Source organism: Chenopodium album, chromosome 16 (assembly GCF_948465745.1).
Source record: "Chenopodium album chromosome 16, dcCheAlbu1.1, whole genome shotgun sequence".
NCBI lineage: Eukaryota > Viridiplantae > Streptophyta > Magnoliopsida > Caryophyllales > Amaranthaceae > Chenopodium > Chenopodium album.
In genome coordinates, this window is record NC_137849.1 from 39,648,720 (window position 1) to 39,669,257 (window position 20,538).

The 20,538-nt window shown below is 34.4% G+C and overlaps 1 protein-coding gene across 7 annotated transcripts; it reads left to right on the forward strand.

Annotated features, from left to right (window-relative positions):
* Positions 1–4,159: 4,159 nt before the first annotated feature.
* LOC145586489 (uncharacterized) lies at positions 4,160–18,919 on the forward strand. 7 transcript variants are annotated; one of them, XR_014100955.1, is made up of 21 exons: positions 4,160–4,261; positions 4,466–4,519; positions 5,381–5,422; positions 5,515–5,589; positions 7,425–7,472; positions 7,782–7,922; positions 9,463–9,574; positions 10,002–10,047; positions 10,164–10,235; positions 11,370–11,432; positions 11,554–11,708; positions 12,451–12,515; positions 12,815–12,965; positions 13,715–13,820; positions 13,912–14,047; positions 15,208–15,272; positions 15,385–15,549; positions 15,991–16,063; positions 16,149–16,230; positions 16,896–16,979; positions 18,591–18,919. XR_014100955.1 is itself a non-coding variant. In XM_081643335.1 (20 exons), the coding sequence occupies exons 2-19, from the start codon at positions 4,516–4,518 to the stop codon at positions 16,205–16,207; spliced, it is 1,578 nt and encodes a 525-aa protein (XP_081499461.1). In that variant the 5' UTR covers positions 4,160–4,261; positions 4,466–4,515; the 3' UTR covers positions 16,208–16,225; positions 18,591–18,919. The 7 variants fall into 7 exon arrangements, 1 of the variants encoding a protein (XP_081499461.1); XR_014100954.1 differs by having other exon boundaries at positions 16,149–16,225; XR_014100957.1 differs by having other exon boundaries at positions 7,434–7,472; positions 16,149–16,225.
* The last annotated feature ends 1,619 nt before the right edge of the window (positions 18,920–20,538 follow it).

Below are 20,538 nucleotides of genomic sequence, written 5' to 3' on the forward strand. Positions count from 1 at the left end.
TTTAAAGTTAGTAGTTTTAACTATATAACCATACATAAGAATTGTTTCAAATTAACCGCAAAATTAGATTTAATTTACAAAAGATGAAAATTATAATTTTTTCGCCAAATTAATTAACCGCCAAAAAATTACCAAAATGTATAAATGGTGTCAAGGTAATTTACAAAATTACAAGTTTTGAATAAAAAATTTCAGTTTTTTTTACTACTCAATTAATAGATTAAGCCTGTCGGGTTCGCGTTGACGGGTTGTCGTTTAACCCATTTATGTAATCGGGTAATGTGTGTCGGTTTCGAGTTGAAAATTTCAACCCAAACCTAACCCGTTTACTTTCATGTCGTGTCCGTGTCGACCGAATTATGTAAACGGGTTGAGAATTCTTTACCCAAACCCGCTTATTTCGTGTTGGGTTATCGTGTCATGTCAGCTTTAGACAGCCTTAATGGTAAATGAGATAACTTAGGCTTTAGTTGAAAGCCCATGTGTTGTGGCTGTTGGGTAATATTACTCCTTCTGTTTCGTAATAATTTGAACATACGGAGTGTATAATAACATTTACCTGCAAATCTGCAATATTGTATGCGGTACATATTATCAAAAGGCACTCTCTTATATCATTCATACATCTTGCATAGTGTTTTAGTAATCTAGTGAGATGAAAATAATTATTCTTATATTGCTTATAAGAGTAGGCTGAGTAGCGCAATTAGATCTGACAAAATTGACTATACCAAATTACCCACCTGACCGGCTGACCCGCAACTTGAACTATATCTGAAATCATGTGACATGATATGACTTGACTCAATAAGGAATGTTTCTTGCAATGATTATTTTAGTAAAATAAGCATTTTGGCAATGGAACCGAAAATGACCCAAACCAACTCAAATGAGTCTTACCAAAAAAATTCGAACTAGTATTTAACAAATCTGAATGACTCAAATGGCACCTCTAAGAGCAATAATAACAATCGATAGGTTTGTTGGAATAAAGAAAGGGAATTCAATGTGTCGAATTAAAGTTCAGCCGCCCGATCAGGCAGAGCTCGCCTAATCGGGAATGAGAGGAGTCATAAATTCTGGGGTTACGCCGCCCAATTGGGCAAGCTGTGCTTGTTTGAGTGCGAGTGGAGGGAGCAGATTACCCAAAAATCCTTATTCTAACGCAGTCTCGTTAATCGATTCGCTTTCACTCACTCTCGCGTTCTGGAAAAGGCTTCACGCTCACCCGATCGGGCAAGCTCCGCCACAAGCATCCCAATTTTGGTTGGGCTCTCGCTCGATCGGGCAGAGTTTGCCCGATTGCACATGAGACTGCCCATTGACTCCGTCAATTCTTTCCTTAGATTCTTTCTCTTAATTAATTCCTTGTAACCCCCCATTTAAGAGGACAATTAAGGTGATTAAATCATCATTTTTATATTGATGTATTCACCTTCATTGATTCTTGAAATCCATCTATGCTCTTCCTTCCTTTTATAAAAATCGAAGAATCATTTTTTGATTTTGATACACTTGAGAAACTATCAAACACAAGCTAAACACATTCTCTTCTCTATTGGTCATAAGTTATTTGGCTCCAACCTTCAACTCAAAATTGTCTTTGTGTAGAAGTGGTGTGTCAACATTAGGGAACATGCTGGCGAATACAATTGAACACCGCGGTTGCGTCAGAATTTTGTTTTCAAGTAAGTGATTTGCATCACGACACGCCATATTTGCTCCATTATTTATAAGATCAACTTTTCAATCTTATTGTTTATTTCTTTCTCGTAGTTTTGAAAACTTCTTATTTTACAACAAAGGTTAAGTGTGTATTGCCTTATCAAAGGTAATTTCGCTAATTAGGTAGGCAGAAAAATAGGATTGAATCCACAAGGAAACATTGGTTTTTTTAATTCTAGCAATTAACTGATGCTAATAAGGCATGTGTGTGTTTGTTCGTGCTTTGGGCTGTAAAATCCCACCTAAGCTCAAACATGGACTCAGTGTTCCATTTTGCACGACTGCATACAAGCGTTCTCCAAAGTTTAAGCTTCCTTGCAACAATCCAATATATATGAGAACCAAAATACACTAATTTCTATAAACAAAGTAAAATATTATGTTGACACTATAAAAACACAAATACACAATTGAAACTAGTACTAATAGCTAAGGAGCAGGGTTAAAACTCTATATAGGTAGACATATCAACAATTCACTTAGATTGGTTGGTTGGTCCTCTTTTCTTTGCAACACAATCTTTTTCCCCTCTCCTTAGCTTGTCTACATCTGTAAGCATGAGATTTTCTAAAAGGTGAATTGAGCCAGGTCGAGCCTTAATATCAAATCTTATGCCCAAACCCATAAAGATTGGCGGGCTTTTTGGTTTTTTCAGGCCGGGTTCGGATTTTGAACTAAAATAAAGTTTTTGGCTTGCCCAAACCCTCCCTTTTTCGGACTGGATGGGCTTTAGTTGATCATCTTTAAGATTTTCAAATGTGTAGAGGATCTTTTTTTGTTAATATCCCTACCTTATAAAAAGTAGAAAATAACTCTTAGGAATAGTGTGCTACCAATTATACCCTCAAAAATGTGTACCAAATTGTGTGCAAAATGTGTATTTACTTTTTTACCCTCATTAATATGTTTACTATCATTAATATATTTAATGCCTTTTTTCTTTATTCATATATCATCAATTAATTCAGTTTTTTTAAACAAAAAACATGTAATGTTTTTTTTTTAATAAAAAAATTCTAATGTTGTACACTTCATATGATATTATTATTGTTTAAAAAGAAAAAAAAAATTGTATATACAAAGAGACGGTTTATAACCAAGATACTGTTTATTTTTACTCATTTGTAATTGCTCTTCTTATTTACTATCTTGTTGTCCTTTAATTACAACTATCGTTAAGGTTTATTAGCTTTTGAATTGTACATATAAAAAACATAATAGAATTTGAATGAGATTTATATTAAATAGTACAGTGATATTAGAGCAGACGTATGTTATCAAGAGGTATAAAGAACTTAAAATTTCTAAAATCAAGGGAAATCAATCGATGGCAGGAAAAAAAATAGCTGGTATTAATTATTGAGAGAATTTAAGATAGAGGAAAAATTATATATTATTAAGTTTTTAGCTGCAACATTTTACATACTATTAGTCCATAGTCCATATGACCACATGTCCACAGCTCACGAAAAAACCATTTGAAGAAAAACACGCTAAAAATAGTACAATAAGGGCCTGTTCATATTTACTAAACTGAGTTGAACTGAACTGAACTGAACTGAATTGAGCTGAAATGAATTTTTTATGAGAGAAGGAAATTAGGAGCTAAACTGAACTAAACTGATTGGAGCTGAACTGAACTGAAATTAAGTAAATGTGAACAGACCCTAAATATTATTGAAACATGCACATCAATTAAGCTAAGAGTTCTAAACTAACACTCGACGCTTAAAATATGAAGGGATGCAAATCAATTAAATATTATTTAATAATAATTTTGAAATAACACTATCAAACTTTTTAGGGTTTTAAAAAATAATTGTCTTAAAATATTTTTTGTGGCTTTCTTATACTATTCTACAAATATACCACATAGACACATAAACTAGATAGTGTACGTATTAAAATTACAAGGTCTACCACTTAAACCAACGGTATAAATACATGTCAATACAAATTCTCCGCAAGAGCTAGCCCTTCCGCGCGCATTGCGCGCGTAGGATACCCTAGTAGAGATAAAGTTGCCAACTTTGATCTTTTATAACATTTCTTGACAGCAACTTATTATATCCTTTTTCTTTTATTCATAGGATCTATCTTTTTATGATCTCAAGATATACCCAAGTATGATCCAGTTCTTGTCTTGATATATAAAACTCAATGATTAACCTTTTAAAGATCCTGGGTTTGAACCCTAGATTCAAAGACCTAGGTCCAATTGTCCAAGATCTTACACAGCTCGACTTGCTTGGTAATTATGCAAAAAACGCCTTTTATAACTTCATAAGGATATCAACAAACAAGTCGCATGATAGAAAAACTAACTTACTTGTGAAATCTACACGACTCGACCCGTTTGCTAACTACGTGGTGTCACACGTAAGGATATTTGTTGGAGAGGACAAAACTCACGTAACCCCTAAAGTCCATAACACATAACCTCTTTTTCGCACTTCACTTTTTTCACTTGTTTACACAGCACCCTATTTCGCCGCCATACCGGAGATTACAATCAACTCTGAGAGAGTAGCGTCAGGTAAAATTAGGGTTTTTCTCTCTCGTCATCTTCTCTTTCTTACCAATTTTGCGCATCAGATTCCTTGATTTTGACGCCTTTTCTCTTCGCCATCACCAAACTTCTTCCAATATTCGATTTACTGTACTTTACTGCTAAAAATCCTTAATTTTTCTTAGAGCTGTGAATTTTTTGGTTCTTATCGGAGAATTTCTTGTTGCTCAGGTGTTATCATCGTATACTAAGAAGCTAGTTCGTTGATCCAAACACCAATTATGGGTATTCCTAAATTTGATCTTCAATTGCTTTATTTGTATAGTTTTTTAGATTTTTAATTAATAAAGGTTGTTTTTTGCATCATGATTTTGGTGTGAAAATTTGATTATTGTATCACCTAATTCCTGTAATTTTTGTTTGGTTTATGTGTTGAATTCTGCATTTTTTTTTTATAGATTTTCTTGTTCGACTGGCGTTATCATGCATTTATAGGATTGAAGATTGGATTATTGGTGTTTCCTTTTGTTCGAATGTTTGTCGGATAGCTAGTTAATTTCAGGTTGTTTTTATCATTGCAATTGGCATTGTGTTAATACTGAGTAAACTTGTATCATTGAAGATATTGTTCTAAAGAAAGTCATTTTATTTTGTTCGTGTCCTTATTTATACATTTTGATGTGCCTCATCATGGATATTGGGCCAATTGACTGTTGTGACACTTCAATATGATTCATGAGGTCAAGAGGGTTATTATGGTTTGGATTTATAAATCATTGACCCCATTCTATTACATAATATAGTCAGTCATTGTCTGCTTTCGTTATTTCATTGGGTGCTTGGGATGGAAGGAGTGGCTCTGTTCATTGCTAGAAATATAGAATTACTATGTTTGCATTCAGTTTACCTGTTGATTCAGTGGATTTTTTTTTCTTCCAAAAGCTACTGGAATGGTTTTTATGATTTTGTATTTGCTGCTGTAAAGAGGGAAAAGGGTAAATGTTTTTTTTACACCCGATTGACTTGAAGCTATAGTCTTGTTTCGTCGTCACGAGTTTGTTGATCTGTCTGCTAGTTGTTGTCTGTATGGATTGTAAATTGTTATGGCTTAACTTCCTTCTTATGCAAAATTTTTGTTTATGGCAGATCTTTCGGAAGATATACGCGCTCTGCAGCTTGATTCATCTGGTAATCTACTGTGCTGGATATCTGTGTTTTTTCTTTAGTGTTTTATTTGTAATTTCAATGAACTTTATCATGCTTTATACTTTTATGTGAAGTAGAAGATAGTGGTGCAATAGATGTGGAGGATATTAAGCCAAAAGAAGCTGATGGTGCAGTTGAAATGGAAGAAGGTAGACTTTTCTAGTACAGTTGTCCCAATTCTTTGTTCTATCCATGACAGTATAATCTGTATACTGAGTAGCTGCAGAAAGTGACTAGTACCTAGACTATTACCAACTATTGTTTGTATAACACTTAATTTCATTTTCATGTTATGCCCACTACATTAATTGTGCACTGACACAATTAATATATCTCATGCTACTCAGTATTCAGTATAACAATCCTGTCTTGAGATCTAAGTAGTAAGTACTATACACCAAAAACAAAAGATTTCCATATCCTTTGTCAGAAAGACCATGGCCTTGACAAACAATTTGTTTACTAGAAGTATTAGACCATGATTTAGTTATGTTTGTAATGTTACTACCTTATGTTATGTAACACCTCTCACTTTATCAAGTTCATATCTTTGGAAACAAATCATTTATGACAAGACTGATAACTATTTAGAGAGATGATATCGATGAAATGTCGAGGGATTATGTGTCCATATTTGGGTGGATAGAGAGAGCAGAGCTTAGACTTTAGAGCCACACACTCACACCAACAAATGATTATTTATGAAATAATTAATTTATTGTTTTGGTTTAAAAAAGGTCGATGAATTAGAGAAAAGAATTACGATTGTAGAAGATATCTAGTCCCTGTCTAAGTAAAGACCTTCATTGAGGTTAAAAACTGATTTTTGTTGTCTATTTCAAGTCAGATTCAAAAATAGGCCAATGGCAGCTTGATATGCTGCTGTCTTTTTGTTAATCCCCTTGTGTGTGTTGTTTTTCTTCCCCATATACTTCTCTTCTCATACTATTTATGCCTGGATAGTGAACCCTATTTCTTCCTTGTTCATTTATGTTCACTTCTATATCATTTCATCTTGTTTTTTGCCAGGTCTCTTCTTAACCTTCATAGCAGTTCTTTTGTATATCCCCTAGTGAACTTTTATAAAAAATAATTTAAATCACTACTCCCTCCGTTTCATAATGATTGCAACACATTCCCTTTTCATCCGTTTCATAATAATTGCAACACTTCCATAGTTGATAAGGGTCGGCCACTGCTATTTTATTATTTCTTTCTCATATTAACTCCACTTATACACTACTTTTTATTATTTCTCTCTTACAAACAATTAAATATATCCCCCACTAAATATACTTTATATATTATAAATTTGCCATTTTAGTCACACCCTATAATTTTCCTAAAACTTTGTGCTATCCCTACTGTTGCGATTATTATGAAGTGGAAGGATTATTTTTTATCTTAGTATGTCTATTTATCACATTTTCTTCTCTTTCTAGGCTTTTTTCCAAGGATATTGAACCTTATTTTCTTGTAGTTAAATTTACGTGCACATCTTATGTATCATATACTGTTTTCTTTTTCTTTTTCTTTTTTTTTTTTTTTTTTTTTCTTTTTTTTTTTGTGAGATTAGGTGAGTTAGTCTACCCTGTATTTTTTTAGATTATGTTTTTCTGGTACATTATTCGTGTTCCATGGGGCATTTAGGCACAAAACTATGTAGTGATATTCTATTATAGATCAGTTGCTGGTTTAGACCATGTGGCTCGCTGCTTAATATGTTTGCCTGTTTAAAGAACAGAGCCACACTCCAAAAACTTACAGTAAAGGTTTATATCCTCTAGCAATGGAGTAATAACACTTCATCTCAAATTAATGAGGTTTCTCTAACATGTCTCTTTTACAAATATGAAGCTGATTGTTAATTTGGATGATATACATGAAAATGATCTCAATTCAATTTTATAATTTACAGTTGCTGATTTCTCTGCTTGAAGGAATTAATTCAATGTAATTGACTTTTTCGTTTTGTTTCACCCAGATATTGTAGAGTCCACAAATGCTGAACAGATGGAAGTAGAGCCAAAAGGTATTATTGAGGGTTTGAGAGGAGATGTTGTTTATACTTTGGCATTTTCCTCTATGTTTAATGACTATGGAGTTCACTTTGTTGTAATTACGTGTGGCTTTTATAAGATCTATTGTGCGTGCTTTTTTTTTTTTAAAAAACAAATTCTGAAGGCAGACCGCTGGTCTCTGTTTTGTTGTGTGTGTGTGCACGTGATTATATGAGGATCCTGGTTATTTAGGCACTTATGTAGTTGGTTACATTTTTTGAGATAAATTAATTTTTGAGATAATGATCTGACTAGGGTATTTTTATAATGGATTTTTTCAGAGAAGGAAAAGGTGGAAGCTCCTGTCCACGAAGTAAAGGAAAAGGTGGAAGCTCCTGTCCACGAAGTAAAGGAAGTGAAGGATGTTGAGGAGGCTAGGAGCAAGAAGCGTCACCTTAATGTTGTATCTATTGGTCACGTTGGTGAGTTAACTTTTGATGTTTTTCCATCTCTTTTCCATGTACATGCTCTTAGGAAGTATATAAAAAGGCACGCTTAGGTGCTGAAGCCCAAGTCAGTAAAGGTCAAGTAATTTTATTGGCCTAGGTGAGGTGGTTTCAAAGAGGCAAACAAAGGCGCACACCCCCCCCCCCCCCCCCCCCCCCCCCTTTTTTTTTTTTTTTTTTTTTGGTGTAAAATTACAGTAGGCTCACTGAGGCGCATAAAAGCATTAGGATCCCTCTCACCTTATTTCTTCTTGACACATTGGATGAAAGATTGAAAGGTGTGCACTTTTGTTGTTGTGGAGCTGGATGACGTCAGATGGCCGTGATTCTTGTTCATTTATGAGATCATTTATTTTGCATTTGTGGTGTTGTGGATTTCAAATCTGTTTACCTTAGTCATACCTCTTTATTTTATGCCATATTATGCTGACAAGATATCCAGGTTCTTGTGAGAAAATAGGTTCTTACTCCCATTCTTTGATAAGCAATCTGTGAATTTATCTGGAGGGTATTTGGGTTTCTTTACAACTCTCTAGGTCATGCCTTGGTTCCCCTGATCAATTTAAGGGAGTAAATTTACTGGAAGCTTAAGGGGAAGAGAGAGGTAATGTGTGAGTGCTGGTGATCACATTCGGACAAGAAGGGAGAAGGAACAGAACAAAAAGAAAGGCGGAGGAGAGAGGATATATGAAAGAGAGAGTTGGAGTTTGAAGAACATCTAGAATGTAGAGGTTGGGATAACAATTGAGAGGATATAGATGGAGGTAAATGAAGAGAGAGACTGATGTGAGAGATGATGGAGGTCGGATGATAGAGACTAAAGCGAGTTTACTAGTAATTTTGTTAAGGGGAAAAAGCTTCTCTAGGGGTGGCATGGGCAATCCAGCCAATCTTTTAGTGTTAGTGCTACCCCCTTCTTTAATTTTAATCTCCTTCTCTGGGAGCTATTCTTTGTTGTAAACAAATATTTTTAGATGGAATGACTATTATAATTCTTGTCAATAGGTTGGGCTCTGTATGACTCTGACTCAAATTTCACCCTTTGATCTTATGGTGGTCCTTTTTGTTTCTCCACTGTTGTCCTTATCTCTGCATATCTCTGCATTATTTTTGTGTGTACCAGGGATTAATTTTGCATAGTAGTTGATTTCTAATGCTTGCACAGGCCTGGTAAATTGTACATTAAACCAAAATTTAAAGGCTAGATTAAGAACTATCATCTCCAGGAACAGTTGACTGAATCTGCCTGGTATTGAAAAAATTGACTCAAAAGTATTTTCCGTATCTTTCTTCTGCTACTGTTGCATAACACTGTCTCTTCCCTGGAGTTGGCTGTTGCATAACACTGTTTTTTTTTGGTCGTTTATGTTAAACAGCTTGCTTGTCATTTTGTAAAGCTATTAAACTGCTTTCTGGACCATTTATTGTTTTTCTTTAATGACTTGGAGTATCTTAAAAAGTTTGCGATTGTGAAACATTATAATTTTCTTGAAAAATCTTCACATTTGGATGTCAGATGCTGGTAAGTCAACGATTGGTGGCCAAATTCTTTTTCTAAGCGGGCAGGTTGATGACCGTACAATCCAAAAGTACGAGAAAGAAGCCAAGGATAAAGCAAGAGACAGCTGGTGAGACATGTTTTTCTGTAGCTGTGTCTTCATTATTTTATATCACTGGATTTTTTTTTTTTTTTTTGCTTCATTCAGAATATATGCTCGAGTAATCATGATGAATAAGATGATATATAGTTGGTAGTTTCTTGGTTGCTAGTGGAAAAGGGCTGTTGGTTATTTCCAGAATCTAGGCTCTGCCTCACTGTGAAATTATATCAATTTTATTGCATGATTTGTGTGCCTTTTCTTTATAGGTCTTTTGTATTTTGTACTGTTACTCTTTAGACTAAAGTTCTTTCTTGGTGCTTTCCATTTGGAACTATTGGATAATAGTGCATGCCAAGACTATGTAACATCATCTAAAGTATCTTGGAGTTAGACAGGATTGGAGTTATCATGATTTCAGACTTGTTCTTGGCTAAATGTGTATCTCTGTGCCTAGGTACATGGCATACATTATGGATACTAATGAAGAAGAACGTTCAAAGGTATTTTGTCTTTCATCTGCTTAATTTTTAGGCTTGAAACTTGCAATGATTCCATTGCTAAAGCTGTTTATATATAGCGGAAGATAGCTCATTAATTGCTTAAATGCTGATGGCAGGGTATTACAGTTGAAGTTGGTAGAGCACATTTCGAGACTGAGAGAACCAGGTTTACCATTTTGGATGCACCGGTAATCATGAATTCATAAACTGATTTTGTCCTTTATTTCTTTTTTTGGGTTTAAAAGTTGCTTGGTAATGAAGTTCCTTTGCTTTGGAATTAGACTGACTATTAAAAACAAAGCAGTGAGTATATGTTTAAATTTTCTTACCATAGACGAGCTTGTCTTTTATGTTTGATTACCTTTTTAGCCAGCTTACATTTCTGCAATTGAGTTTTTTTTTTTTTTTTTTTTTTTTTTTTTTTTTTTGGGTTCCATTTTCTGAGGCTTGTTGATTTGCTTCTCTGCATTCAACTGCAATAGAAGAAAAAAAAAGATGGTAATACAATGATGGGTTTGCAATGTACTTTCTACAACTGAAAAGTACAAAGTTGATAGGCTATCTTAAATCCACCTCAAGCATCTATGTCCTGAACCTCAGCTCTCCATTACGTTGGTTAAGAAGGATTGCATGGTCCAAATCCTTTATGTATGGTCAAATGTGCATGATGGGGATATGCTGGTGGCATTTTGGCCTTTTGTACTTAGGTGTTCTAACTGAAGGGGTTCCTACACCATCCAAGTTATTTAATTTATTCCATCATTATCTTTTAAAGGACTTTTAATCACCTTTGTTTTTAACATTTTCCTCAGTAGCAAGACTAGCAACTATACCCATACTTAGAATTCACAGTGTTGGCTTTGTACAAAGAAACCGAGGAATCTAATTTATTCCATCATTATCTTTTAAATGACCTCTAATCACCTTTGCTTTTAACATTATCCTTTGTAGCAAGACTAGCAACTATAACCATACTTATAATTCACAGTGTTGGCTTTGTACAAAGAAATACTTCTAGTATTCGTAACTTGGAAGCACAACTGTTTGGCTATAGGAACTGTAGATGCTCTTATATTTCTTGGCTTCTAATTTTTACTTAGTAGTAATGTTGCAGAAATTTTGGTAACTTCGCATTTGAAGTCTTATAGTCTCCATTGCGTAGCTGTATTTTATACCGGTGAAAAATATTTATATATAATGATACTGGTTTGTTGTGGATCAGTGTGTTTTTATTAAAATGTTATTAAATCCTGTCCGCTGTATTTTATGTTTGTGCTCTTCTGTTTTCTTAGCAAGTAGCATTGTGCCTTTTTGTTTTGCAGGGTCATAAAAGCTATGTACCAAATATGATCAGTGGGGCTTCACAAGCTGACATTGGGGTTTTGGTAAGTGTTAAGGGCTTTATTTATTTATTTATTTTTTTTGTCCCTCAGGCTAGGTGCATTGGCTTGGAATGCATAATCTCTAAACTTTGATATATATATATATGGATGTCCATAAATGTAGGTGATATCTGCTCGAAAAGGAGAGTTTGAAACTGGATATGAGAAAGGTGGACAGACTAGAGAACACGTCTTGCTTGCAAAGACTTTGGGTGTGGCCAAGCTTATAGTCGTGGTCAACAAGATGGATGAACCTACAGTCAATTGGTCAAAAGAAAGGTTTTGTAATTTATTTTTGTCAATTAGATCCGAGATCTCAAAATTTTTAATCTCTTAATGTTAACCCATAATATTTACTTAAAGTAATAATCATAGCTTTATCTTTTCCCCCTTCTTTTTATGTGGCTCAAGGTGGGTTAGGGCTTCCTGAACAGCAGAATCAGTATTGACTTTCTGTTTATTCGTCATGTGATCTAGTCTCAGAACCTGACGAGATGTATCTGTACTGATACAACAGAACTGTAGAAGATTGATTTTAGCTATGTTATTCAACCCTTACCTGGCACTTCAATTTTTATCTGATTTAGCACTCCTGTAAATAGGTGGGTGATGTAGCACTCCTGGTTTTTGAAAGAACAGTTTTAATTACTGAAGACACGTCGATTGTATCTTTTTTGTTTGCACTGATTTAGTGTTTTACGTTGTGTCATTTTTTTTCTTGTTATTCCACGGGGCAATATTTTTTTTTTTTTTTGCCTTCAAGTCCCCTGTGTTGATTAGACTTAAAAGCATCCACCATATATTTGATTTTTGCACTAGAAATGCCTATTTAATATTAGACATTTTGTTGATCATTTAGGGGGCTATTTTATCTGATGGGTAGGGGTGTTGGATTTATTTTGAAGTCTCTCAATGAGCCATGACCATAGTCCATAGGAGGCCTTGAAGTTTTAACCTTTATCGCTTTTTTTCTGCCTTATATTTTCTTTCTATTTGTTCACATGGGCCTTATTATCCTCAGGTACGATGAAATAGAGTCAAAGATGATTCCTTTCTTGAAATCTTCAGGCTACAATGTCAAGAAAGGTAGTTAACCTTTATATTTGGATTTTCGTTTGACCCTTGTAGGCATTGTAGCTGTTTTCATGTGAATTATGTTTCTATTAATGTTTTACGTCTGTAACTAATCTTGGATTTGTTCTGTTACTTTTTCATTCCAATTCACCTTGTTGTGTGCTTCTTTGACATGTATTTTAATCTACTTCTGTACATTTCGTTGGAAATATTTAGAAAACTTTCATGAGGTTGATGTATCTATGCTGGATTCTGCAGATAATAATATTTTTATAATTTCTTACCGTTTGATAATTGGTCAACATTTGCAGATGTCCAATTTCTCCCAATATCAGGTTTGGTGGGGTCAAACCTAAAAGCAAGAGTGGACAAAAGCGTATGTCCATGGTGGGATGGTCCATGTCTTTTTGAAGTGCTAGATAATGTTGAAGTCCCTACACGAGATCCCAAAGGCCCCTTTAGGTACATCATTTTTATATTGAACGTCTCTTTAAAGAATACTGTTCTTCTCTTCCCTATTCAAATGTGGTATGATATATGCATTTTCAAAGTTGCGGAAATTATGGGCATTTATGCGAATTTTTAACCAGTCTTGCTCGTGATCTGGAGGTACTTCTAGTCCTGAGGTTGTTAAGCTGGACTTGTTGTGATGTACGCCTAACATGGATCACCATAAGTGGTTGAGGAACAACTTCAAATTTGTTGATCTTGATGACCGGGTTGTACTTGTTATAATTGGTTCAAAGTTTTTCTTCTATGCTTGATATATTAAATTTGAAAAGATATGAATTGGTGACTGCATTTTGTTAGATGAGTGCTCCCCTATCCCAACTTCTCAGTAGCATTTTCACAGGAACTTGAATTCATTCTAGTGTGAGTGAAGCTCTGTACTTTTCATCAGAATTCCTATAGTAGTGCCAACAATTACAGACAATTTCTTGGCTAGCTTCTTGTAGTAATTCAGTTAGGGCTATGCTGTTCAAATCTTGTTTGCCATGCTGTCTATCATGACAAGCTCCACATCCTGACTGATTATGGAAGCATGTTTTTAACCTGGAACTTGTACTCTTCTTTTGAGCATATTTTAAAAATGATATTATGCTCGGAATTGCTACTGCCTTGGGCTATTTTCTTCCTTTAACATATTATGATTCATGTATGTATTTGCAGTAGTAAATATCTGAGTTTCTAATAGACAATATTAACTGCAGGATGCCCATCATTGATAAATTCAAGGACCTGGGAACTGTTGTCATGGGAAAAGTAGAGTCTGGCTCTATACGGGAGGGTGATTCCTTAATTGTCATGCCCAACAAGGTTTAGTTTTGACAATTGTATCATATTTAGTAATTTAGTACTTAACAAAAGGCTGATGTTATCGATTGATTAATTGAGATTTGGTCTGCAGGTTAATGTGAAAGTTGTTGCCATATATATTGATGATGATAAGGTCAAACGTGCAGACCCTGGTGAAAATCTGCGGGTTAGACTGTCTGGAATTGAAGAAGAAGATATATTATCAGGCTTTGTCTTGTCAAGCATTTGTAAGTTAATCATGCCTCTTGGGCTCTGTGAATATACTCTTCTTTCCTGACAACTCTCATTTAATTTTGTTTTGAATTGGATTTTTTGTAAAGAACTTTGATTTACTTCCATACTTTGCTGATGCTGAATCATTAAATATGCTTTCTTAAGTAACTTCTTTTTATCCCCTGCACAATCTATATGAAGCTTCCCAGCTCCCGTGAAACAAATTAAGCGATCAGAAGTATCTTTTATTTGTAACACAAACATTAATATATAATAGATGACTATTTAATGGTCAGGTGGAATGTATAGACATTCAGTTTTTTATTTCCCAAGAAACCCGGCATATGATAGGCCCTTATAAAGGGCTGTGTTTTGCTGGCTAGTAGTTCTAATTATTAGTTGCCATGTCTGCTCTTGAAGTATGTTGCCTATGGATGACAGAGGATAGTTTTTAATTTCCTTAAGTACCTGTAAATTTGGTAGAGGTTGTTACAATCTATGAAGAATATGATTATTTTCTATGTTTAGAAAATTAACCCACTGGTTTCATATGGTTTGTCATTAGATGACTCATCTACACTTGACAATTCTTCTCCTTTTAAAACCTCTGGTTGTGTTGTGTTTTGTTTTTCTTTTTAGTTTTTGAATTTTTTAATCTTTTTTTGTAGCGATTTGATTTGTGACAAGTGTTACATAGCTTGACATTGGGAAATTGGGATCGTTTTTTACAACCATAACTCGTGTGAGAGTAACCCATTGTAATTGCGTACAGCGTACCATATAGTGATTTGGAATGCGTATCTTTTGTTTTCCAGCGGTATCAACTGATTAACTGTACTGTATGATGGGCTTAGGTGTACTAAAGGATAAATGTGCTTGCAATTGGGGAGTAGGAGTGAGGTGCTTACTGTGGGAGGCGGCTTTAGTGGATTTATGAGTGAATTTGCTCTTAGTTGGGGTGTATATGGGAAAGAGATTTTGTCATAAAATTGAACAGTATCCCAAAGTGCACTTTAGTGAGGGAAAAATGCTATTGAAAAGGTTATGATGCATATCTGTTAATGAGGAGGCATGCTGTTTTAATTTGTTTATAGGATTATTTCTTATTTTTGAGATTTTTTTCTCTGTTAAAGTGGTTGATGATGATTTGCTCTTTATTTTTGTTGTACCTCAGCCAAGCCAATTCCAGCTGTAAATGAGTTTGTTGCTCAGTTAAGGATCCTTGAGTTGCTTGATAATGTATGTGAGAAGTTATCCTCTTCTTTCTTTTTTTTTTTTTTCTTTTTTTTTTTTTTTTTTTTTAATGAATGCATGGCTTTTTTTGGGGGGCTAATTGTTGTTGCTTTCGTAGGCAATTTTTACCGCTGGCTACAAGGCAGTCTTGCATGTTCATTCAGTTGTTGAAGAATGTGAGATTGTAGAGCTGCTGCGGCAGATTGATTTAAAAACTGGGAAACCAATGAAGAAGAAAGTTCTTTTTGTGAAGAATAATGCTGTTGTTGACTGTCGTATTCAGGTTTGTCTTGGAGATATATTTTTCCTCTCCCCGCTGTGTGTGCTCATATGGGTGTTAACCTCACTACTGCTATTATTATTATTAGTGTATAATACTTGCATTGTTGCTAAGTCAGTGTCCGGTTTTTTCTTGATACGTAGTGATGTATATGTATATACATATATTATCTATGTGTTATTAGTTAACTTCCACATATACAATCCCCTCTTGCCTGCGTTAACAGCCATTGAGCCATTATAGTTTTGAAGTTTGGATGTTATATTAAATATTTGTTTCAATTTAAGTATAATGTCAGCTACTGTCCTTGTGCCACATAAAAATTCTTCCTTCTTGTTTTGGCTTTCCCTTAGGGATACATACTTACAAAGTGTTTCACCTGTTCAGCCGACTGTATTGACCAGTGGAATTTGTGCTAACTTGTCAAATTTATTTTGTTTGTAGCTAAACAATTCCATATGTGTGGAGAAGTTTTCTGATTTTCCACAGCTTGGAAGGTTTACCCTTCGAACTGAAGGTGATGATTTTTGCTGTATTGTTGATGAACTTTTTGATTGTGCTGCTTGTTTTGCATGTTTAATATTTTTTTCATCTACTGTCAGGGAAAACGGTCGCTGTGGGGAAAATCATCAATCTTCCTTCTATCGGCAGCAGTGCCTGACCAATTTTGTTGCCACAGGTAAGGTGAATCCGTGGATGCACTAAACTTGTTTTGTGGGAGCGCTTCAAAGCTCTTTACTTTATAACTGTTTGTCTTATAATGGATAGCCTATTACTTGATGATATCAATTAGCTAATTATAGGCTGCTTGGACTTCTCATTATTGAAATATTTAGCTGCATGTAGCTTTGTGAATCAAAAGACGCTAGGCTTTTTAGGGCTGGATTTTGCATTGGCCTTTTGAGGTGTCCATGTGTCAATTCATTTCCCCATTTTTTTTTTAAATCTAATTTTCTATTGGGCTATATAAAAAAATTAACCTTAGCTTCCAAGCTTAAATATCAACCTTTCTGTTGCCATTATATTGGATCTGTCTTTAGTTTTCTACTGAGTGTCAGAGTATATTCCAAGTGAGATTCTATTCACATTTCTCGGTGTGGAAAAAATAGTAATATTAAAGGTTTTCGGTCGCATAGTCTCACACTTCTCAGGCTCTTTTCTTCTCTTATAAATTTCAAACTTGGACTTTCCCTCTTACTCTCTCCTACACTCTGTTCTATGTAAATAATAAATTGGCAAATAGTCAACAGGAATTGGTATAATGTAGTTTATCTGTTATGCAAACATAATTTACAAGTGTCATTGATCTGGTTTTGACTTGTTTTGTTGGTAACTTGACATTTGTCCAGGTGGGGCCCTCTGTCCTCTGTGAGGCCCTGTGTCACGCAAGGACAAAGATGGCTAGATGTTCAAAGCAATAATCACTGAAGCATGTATGTTATGCATTTTTCAATTTTAGTTTCACTCATTAAGTATGATGTTAAGTTATTACTCCCTTTGTCCCGATTGACTTTTTATTTATCAAGGCATTTAGTTTTAGGTGGATTTGGTGAGTGGTTAACAATTTCTATCTGAATAAAAAGGTGGATGTGAGGGGAAGTAGTGGAGTGTTTTCTTTATCGAATGAGGCCATGAGGGGGAGTGTGTGACCTTAACTTTCAGTGGTTTTTTTAAATTTTTTTTAATACGAGTACCATTTTTAAAGTTAGCATAATTTGAAATCCTAATCCACCAGACTAGAAAGCTGTCTTCAGAGTTGCAAACAGTAGGAGTGCCAGTGTGCCACAGCGCCACCTGTCACTGTTATGAAAATCTGGGGGAGGGGAGTAACAAGAGTGTTTCAGCTTCTGAAGTTCTATTTTGGGCTATTGGCATATGGAAATGAAATAAAACCACCCTGAAAGTGAAACGTTTGGGACTTAGCCTCGGGGCTGCCTCGCCCTAGCTGCTGCACACCAATATCTTTAATTTGCTCCTAATTATCTGCTCTTTCTATGAACCCCCATTGCCTGTGCACACACACCTCCCTGGAGCTTTTCTATCTAATGCTTTGCTGCAGTTCTGTTCGGTCTTGGTCTATAGGATTTGGTTTATGTTTTTGGGGCTAGATAAACTGATAAGTTAATCTTGACATGTCAAAGTTGGGATGGGATTGGTCTTAATCGGTGTATCCTTCTGGCTTTTGGCCTTTCACTTGGCTGTAGACCTTTCCAATACTAGAATTCTAGAAACATAATCTGTTTTCTTGGTGGTCAGAAAATTGTTTTCTTATTGTGTTACTTTTGAAATTTTATGAATCACAATAAATTCTATTCATAATCTGTATTAAAACATTAACAATATGTCATTTTTCTTTTGGAAAACTGAATTGAAGTTAGATTTTAACAGACGAATTATTAAAATCGATGATATTCATTGCAGAATTTATTAAAAAGTAATGTGTAGTCTCTTATCTTCTCCCCAAATTTCTTTTTCTGATGTACAAGAAGATTTTATTTGATTATTACATCTGTCAAAGTAGCTTTTCTTCTTTAAAGGAAATTATATGTCATATGTTCTGTATGTGTTTGGTGGTACTATTTCATAAATGGGTGAGCACACCGAGCAGCCGCGCATCATCTCTTCTTACCTCGATCTCCTTTCCTATCATTTCACTGGCCAACTTTTGGAACCATTACTCTTCAATTCGTAGGGATCTTTCAGTCACAATTTTCCTTTTCCACTTTGTTGAATATGCCTGAAGTTGAATTAGAGTGAATTTACTCTAAACTTGACCTTTCTGAAAATTATACTTGGGATTTTTAATTGTTCATATATTCTCCTGTGTGACCATATGATATACAAAGTATATATATATATATATATATATATATATATATATATATATATATATATATATATATATATATATATATATATATATCCGTTGACTCATTATTGTCTTTGAAATTTTATTTTGGATATTTTCTTACTATTTATATATTCCTCTCTGTGTGGGTAGTTTCATTTTAAAATGAGAATTAATTTAAATGCTTTGGTTTCAGATTTAGCAGCCTCGAGGGTAGTATATTTTTGTTTATCGAGATTTCTGCACTTCATTGGGTGCGTATCACTGTATTTTGAGTGAATGTTCCGAATGGTGCAAATGAGGGCCTACACCAAGCATATGATGCAGTTGCATACTAGATTGAACACTAGTTGATTTTTATCAGATAATTTGTTAGGGTTGTGCTAATGTACTACTATTTTGCTGTTATGGTCAAGTGCTACTGCACAAAACCTGCCTTTTGGATGTATAAAATGATTTCGCTGGTGTTGGACTAGCCTACCAGCTTATATTTTTGGTAATATATTTATGCTTCTTGTTTGTCTATTTATCTTAATGATATTACTGCAGTTAGTTTAATTTGGTGGCCAGAGCATCCTGTAGTAACTTCCATTGGAATAGTTTCTCTACTTCAGAATGATCAAACTAGACCCAATGGGTGTAAAACTAATATTTGGCTGAGGGATATTCGGAAAATTGTCTGTAATGCATCGCAAAACTATCCATGTGTTGCAGGATTTTATTGTTAGCTGACCTGATTAATGATATGTCAAACCCTTTAGTCCCTATCAATTTGGAAAGCAATACTTGATTTATACTCTTTATGTCATTGTTTACCCGTCGGTCGCCAGCTAGCTTTTATACTTTAGACCCACAATTGATGAAATTACAGATTAGGAAAACTGAAAACGATATATGTTCCATCAAACGACTTTATTTGGTTAAGGTAGTAAGGTACACTAGTCGATAATGTTTTGATACAAAACACATGGAATAACTTTTTTTTTTTTTGTAGTAGTATATGTTTCAAAGCACTAATCTAATACGTGGAGTATATGTTTCATCACTTTAGACTATCTTTGTACCTTGTTATCGTTACATTCCTAATCTGTCTCCTGAAATACACACCCTCACAAAATTACATTATATGTGTTAGGGCAATAGCAATGGTGGGGTTTGTGTGAGGTTTGTTGGAATTTTTTAGAGGTTTGTCAACAAATCTCTTGTTGTGGGTAAAGGTTTGTATTTTAGAGGTTTGTAAATACAAACCGGTTTGATCATGTGAGTTGGCAAAATTTTGGGGCTTTTTCCTTTTTTTTTTTAAGAAAAGAAATGTTGTGGCAGGTTCATCTATTGTTGGTGAGAGGTTTATGTAGTGATGATGTGGCAGGTGTAGAGGTTTGTTCTATTGCTATTGCCCTTATACACACCTTTAACATTATAAAAATTACATTATATGCGTTATACACATCCTTAACATTCCTAATCTGTCTTCGGAACTCAAATTTTATATGCGTTAGTTTCAAAACTAAATTACAGATGTCTCATTGATCAAATCCTAATGGATCTCATATATTAACCGGCTAATAATCAAACTTTGCACAAAGCTCATACACTAGTTCGAGTTAAGTTATACTTCGTACTGTATATAATTAGATATTACGGAGTAATTAAAAGTATAAAAATATTGATATTATGAAACTTTATATTAATATCTATTTCGTATCTAACAACATATTTAATGATAAAATTTGTAATTAATATGTCACCAAACTTTTAATTTTGGTTAAAATATTGTACTCCTCCCGCCTCTAAATAACATTCCTACATTTATTCTCTCTATTATATGAGGAATAAATGTTAGAAGTAGGAATGTAATCTAGGAAAGGAAGGAGTAATTTTTTACTATGTACTTTCTCCCCCTTAAAAAAAAAAAAAATAAAATAAAAGAAACACGGGAAATATATACTTCATGTAACATCTACGTTGTTATATCCCAAAAATACCAAATTGGGCCATCATATAATTCCCATAATAGAATATTCAATTAAACATTAGGCCACCTTCAAATTCCTTCATCCATCCAATATTTGGTTGTACTGTCGGGCGTCGGCGCCTCACCTTTCCCACGTGCCTTCAGCTACGTCATCCCAACCAATTAAACC

Coding starts and splice junctions, on each gene's coding strand:
- LOC145586489 (XM_081643335.1), top strand. Junction 5,423..5,514: donor TCTGCAGCTTGATTCATCTG/GTAATCTACTGT, acceptor TTTTATGTGAAG/TAGAAGATAGTGGTGCAATA. Junction 9,575..10,001: donor GATAAAGCAAGAGACAGCTG/GTGAGACATGTT, acceptor CTCTGTGCCTAG/GTACATGGCATACATTATGG.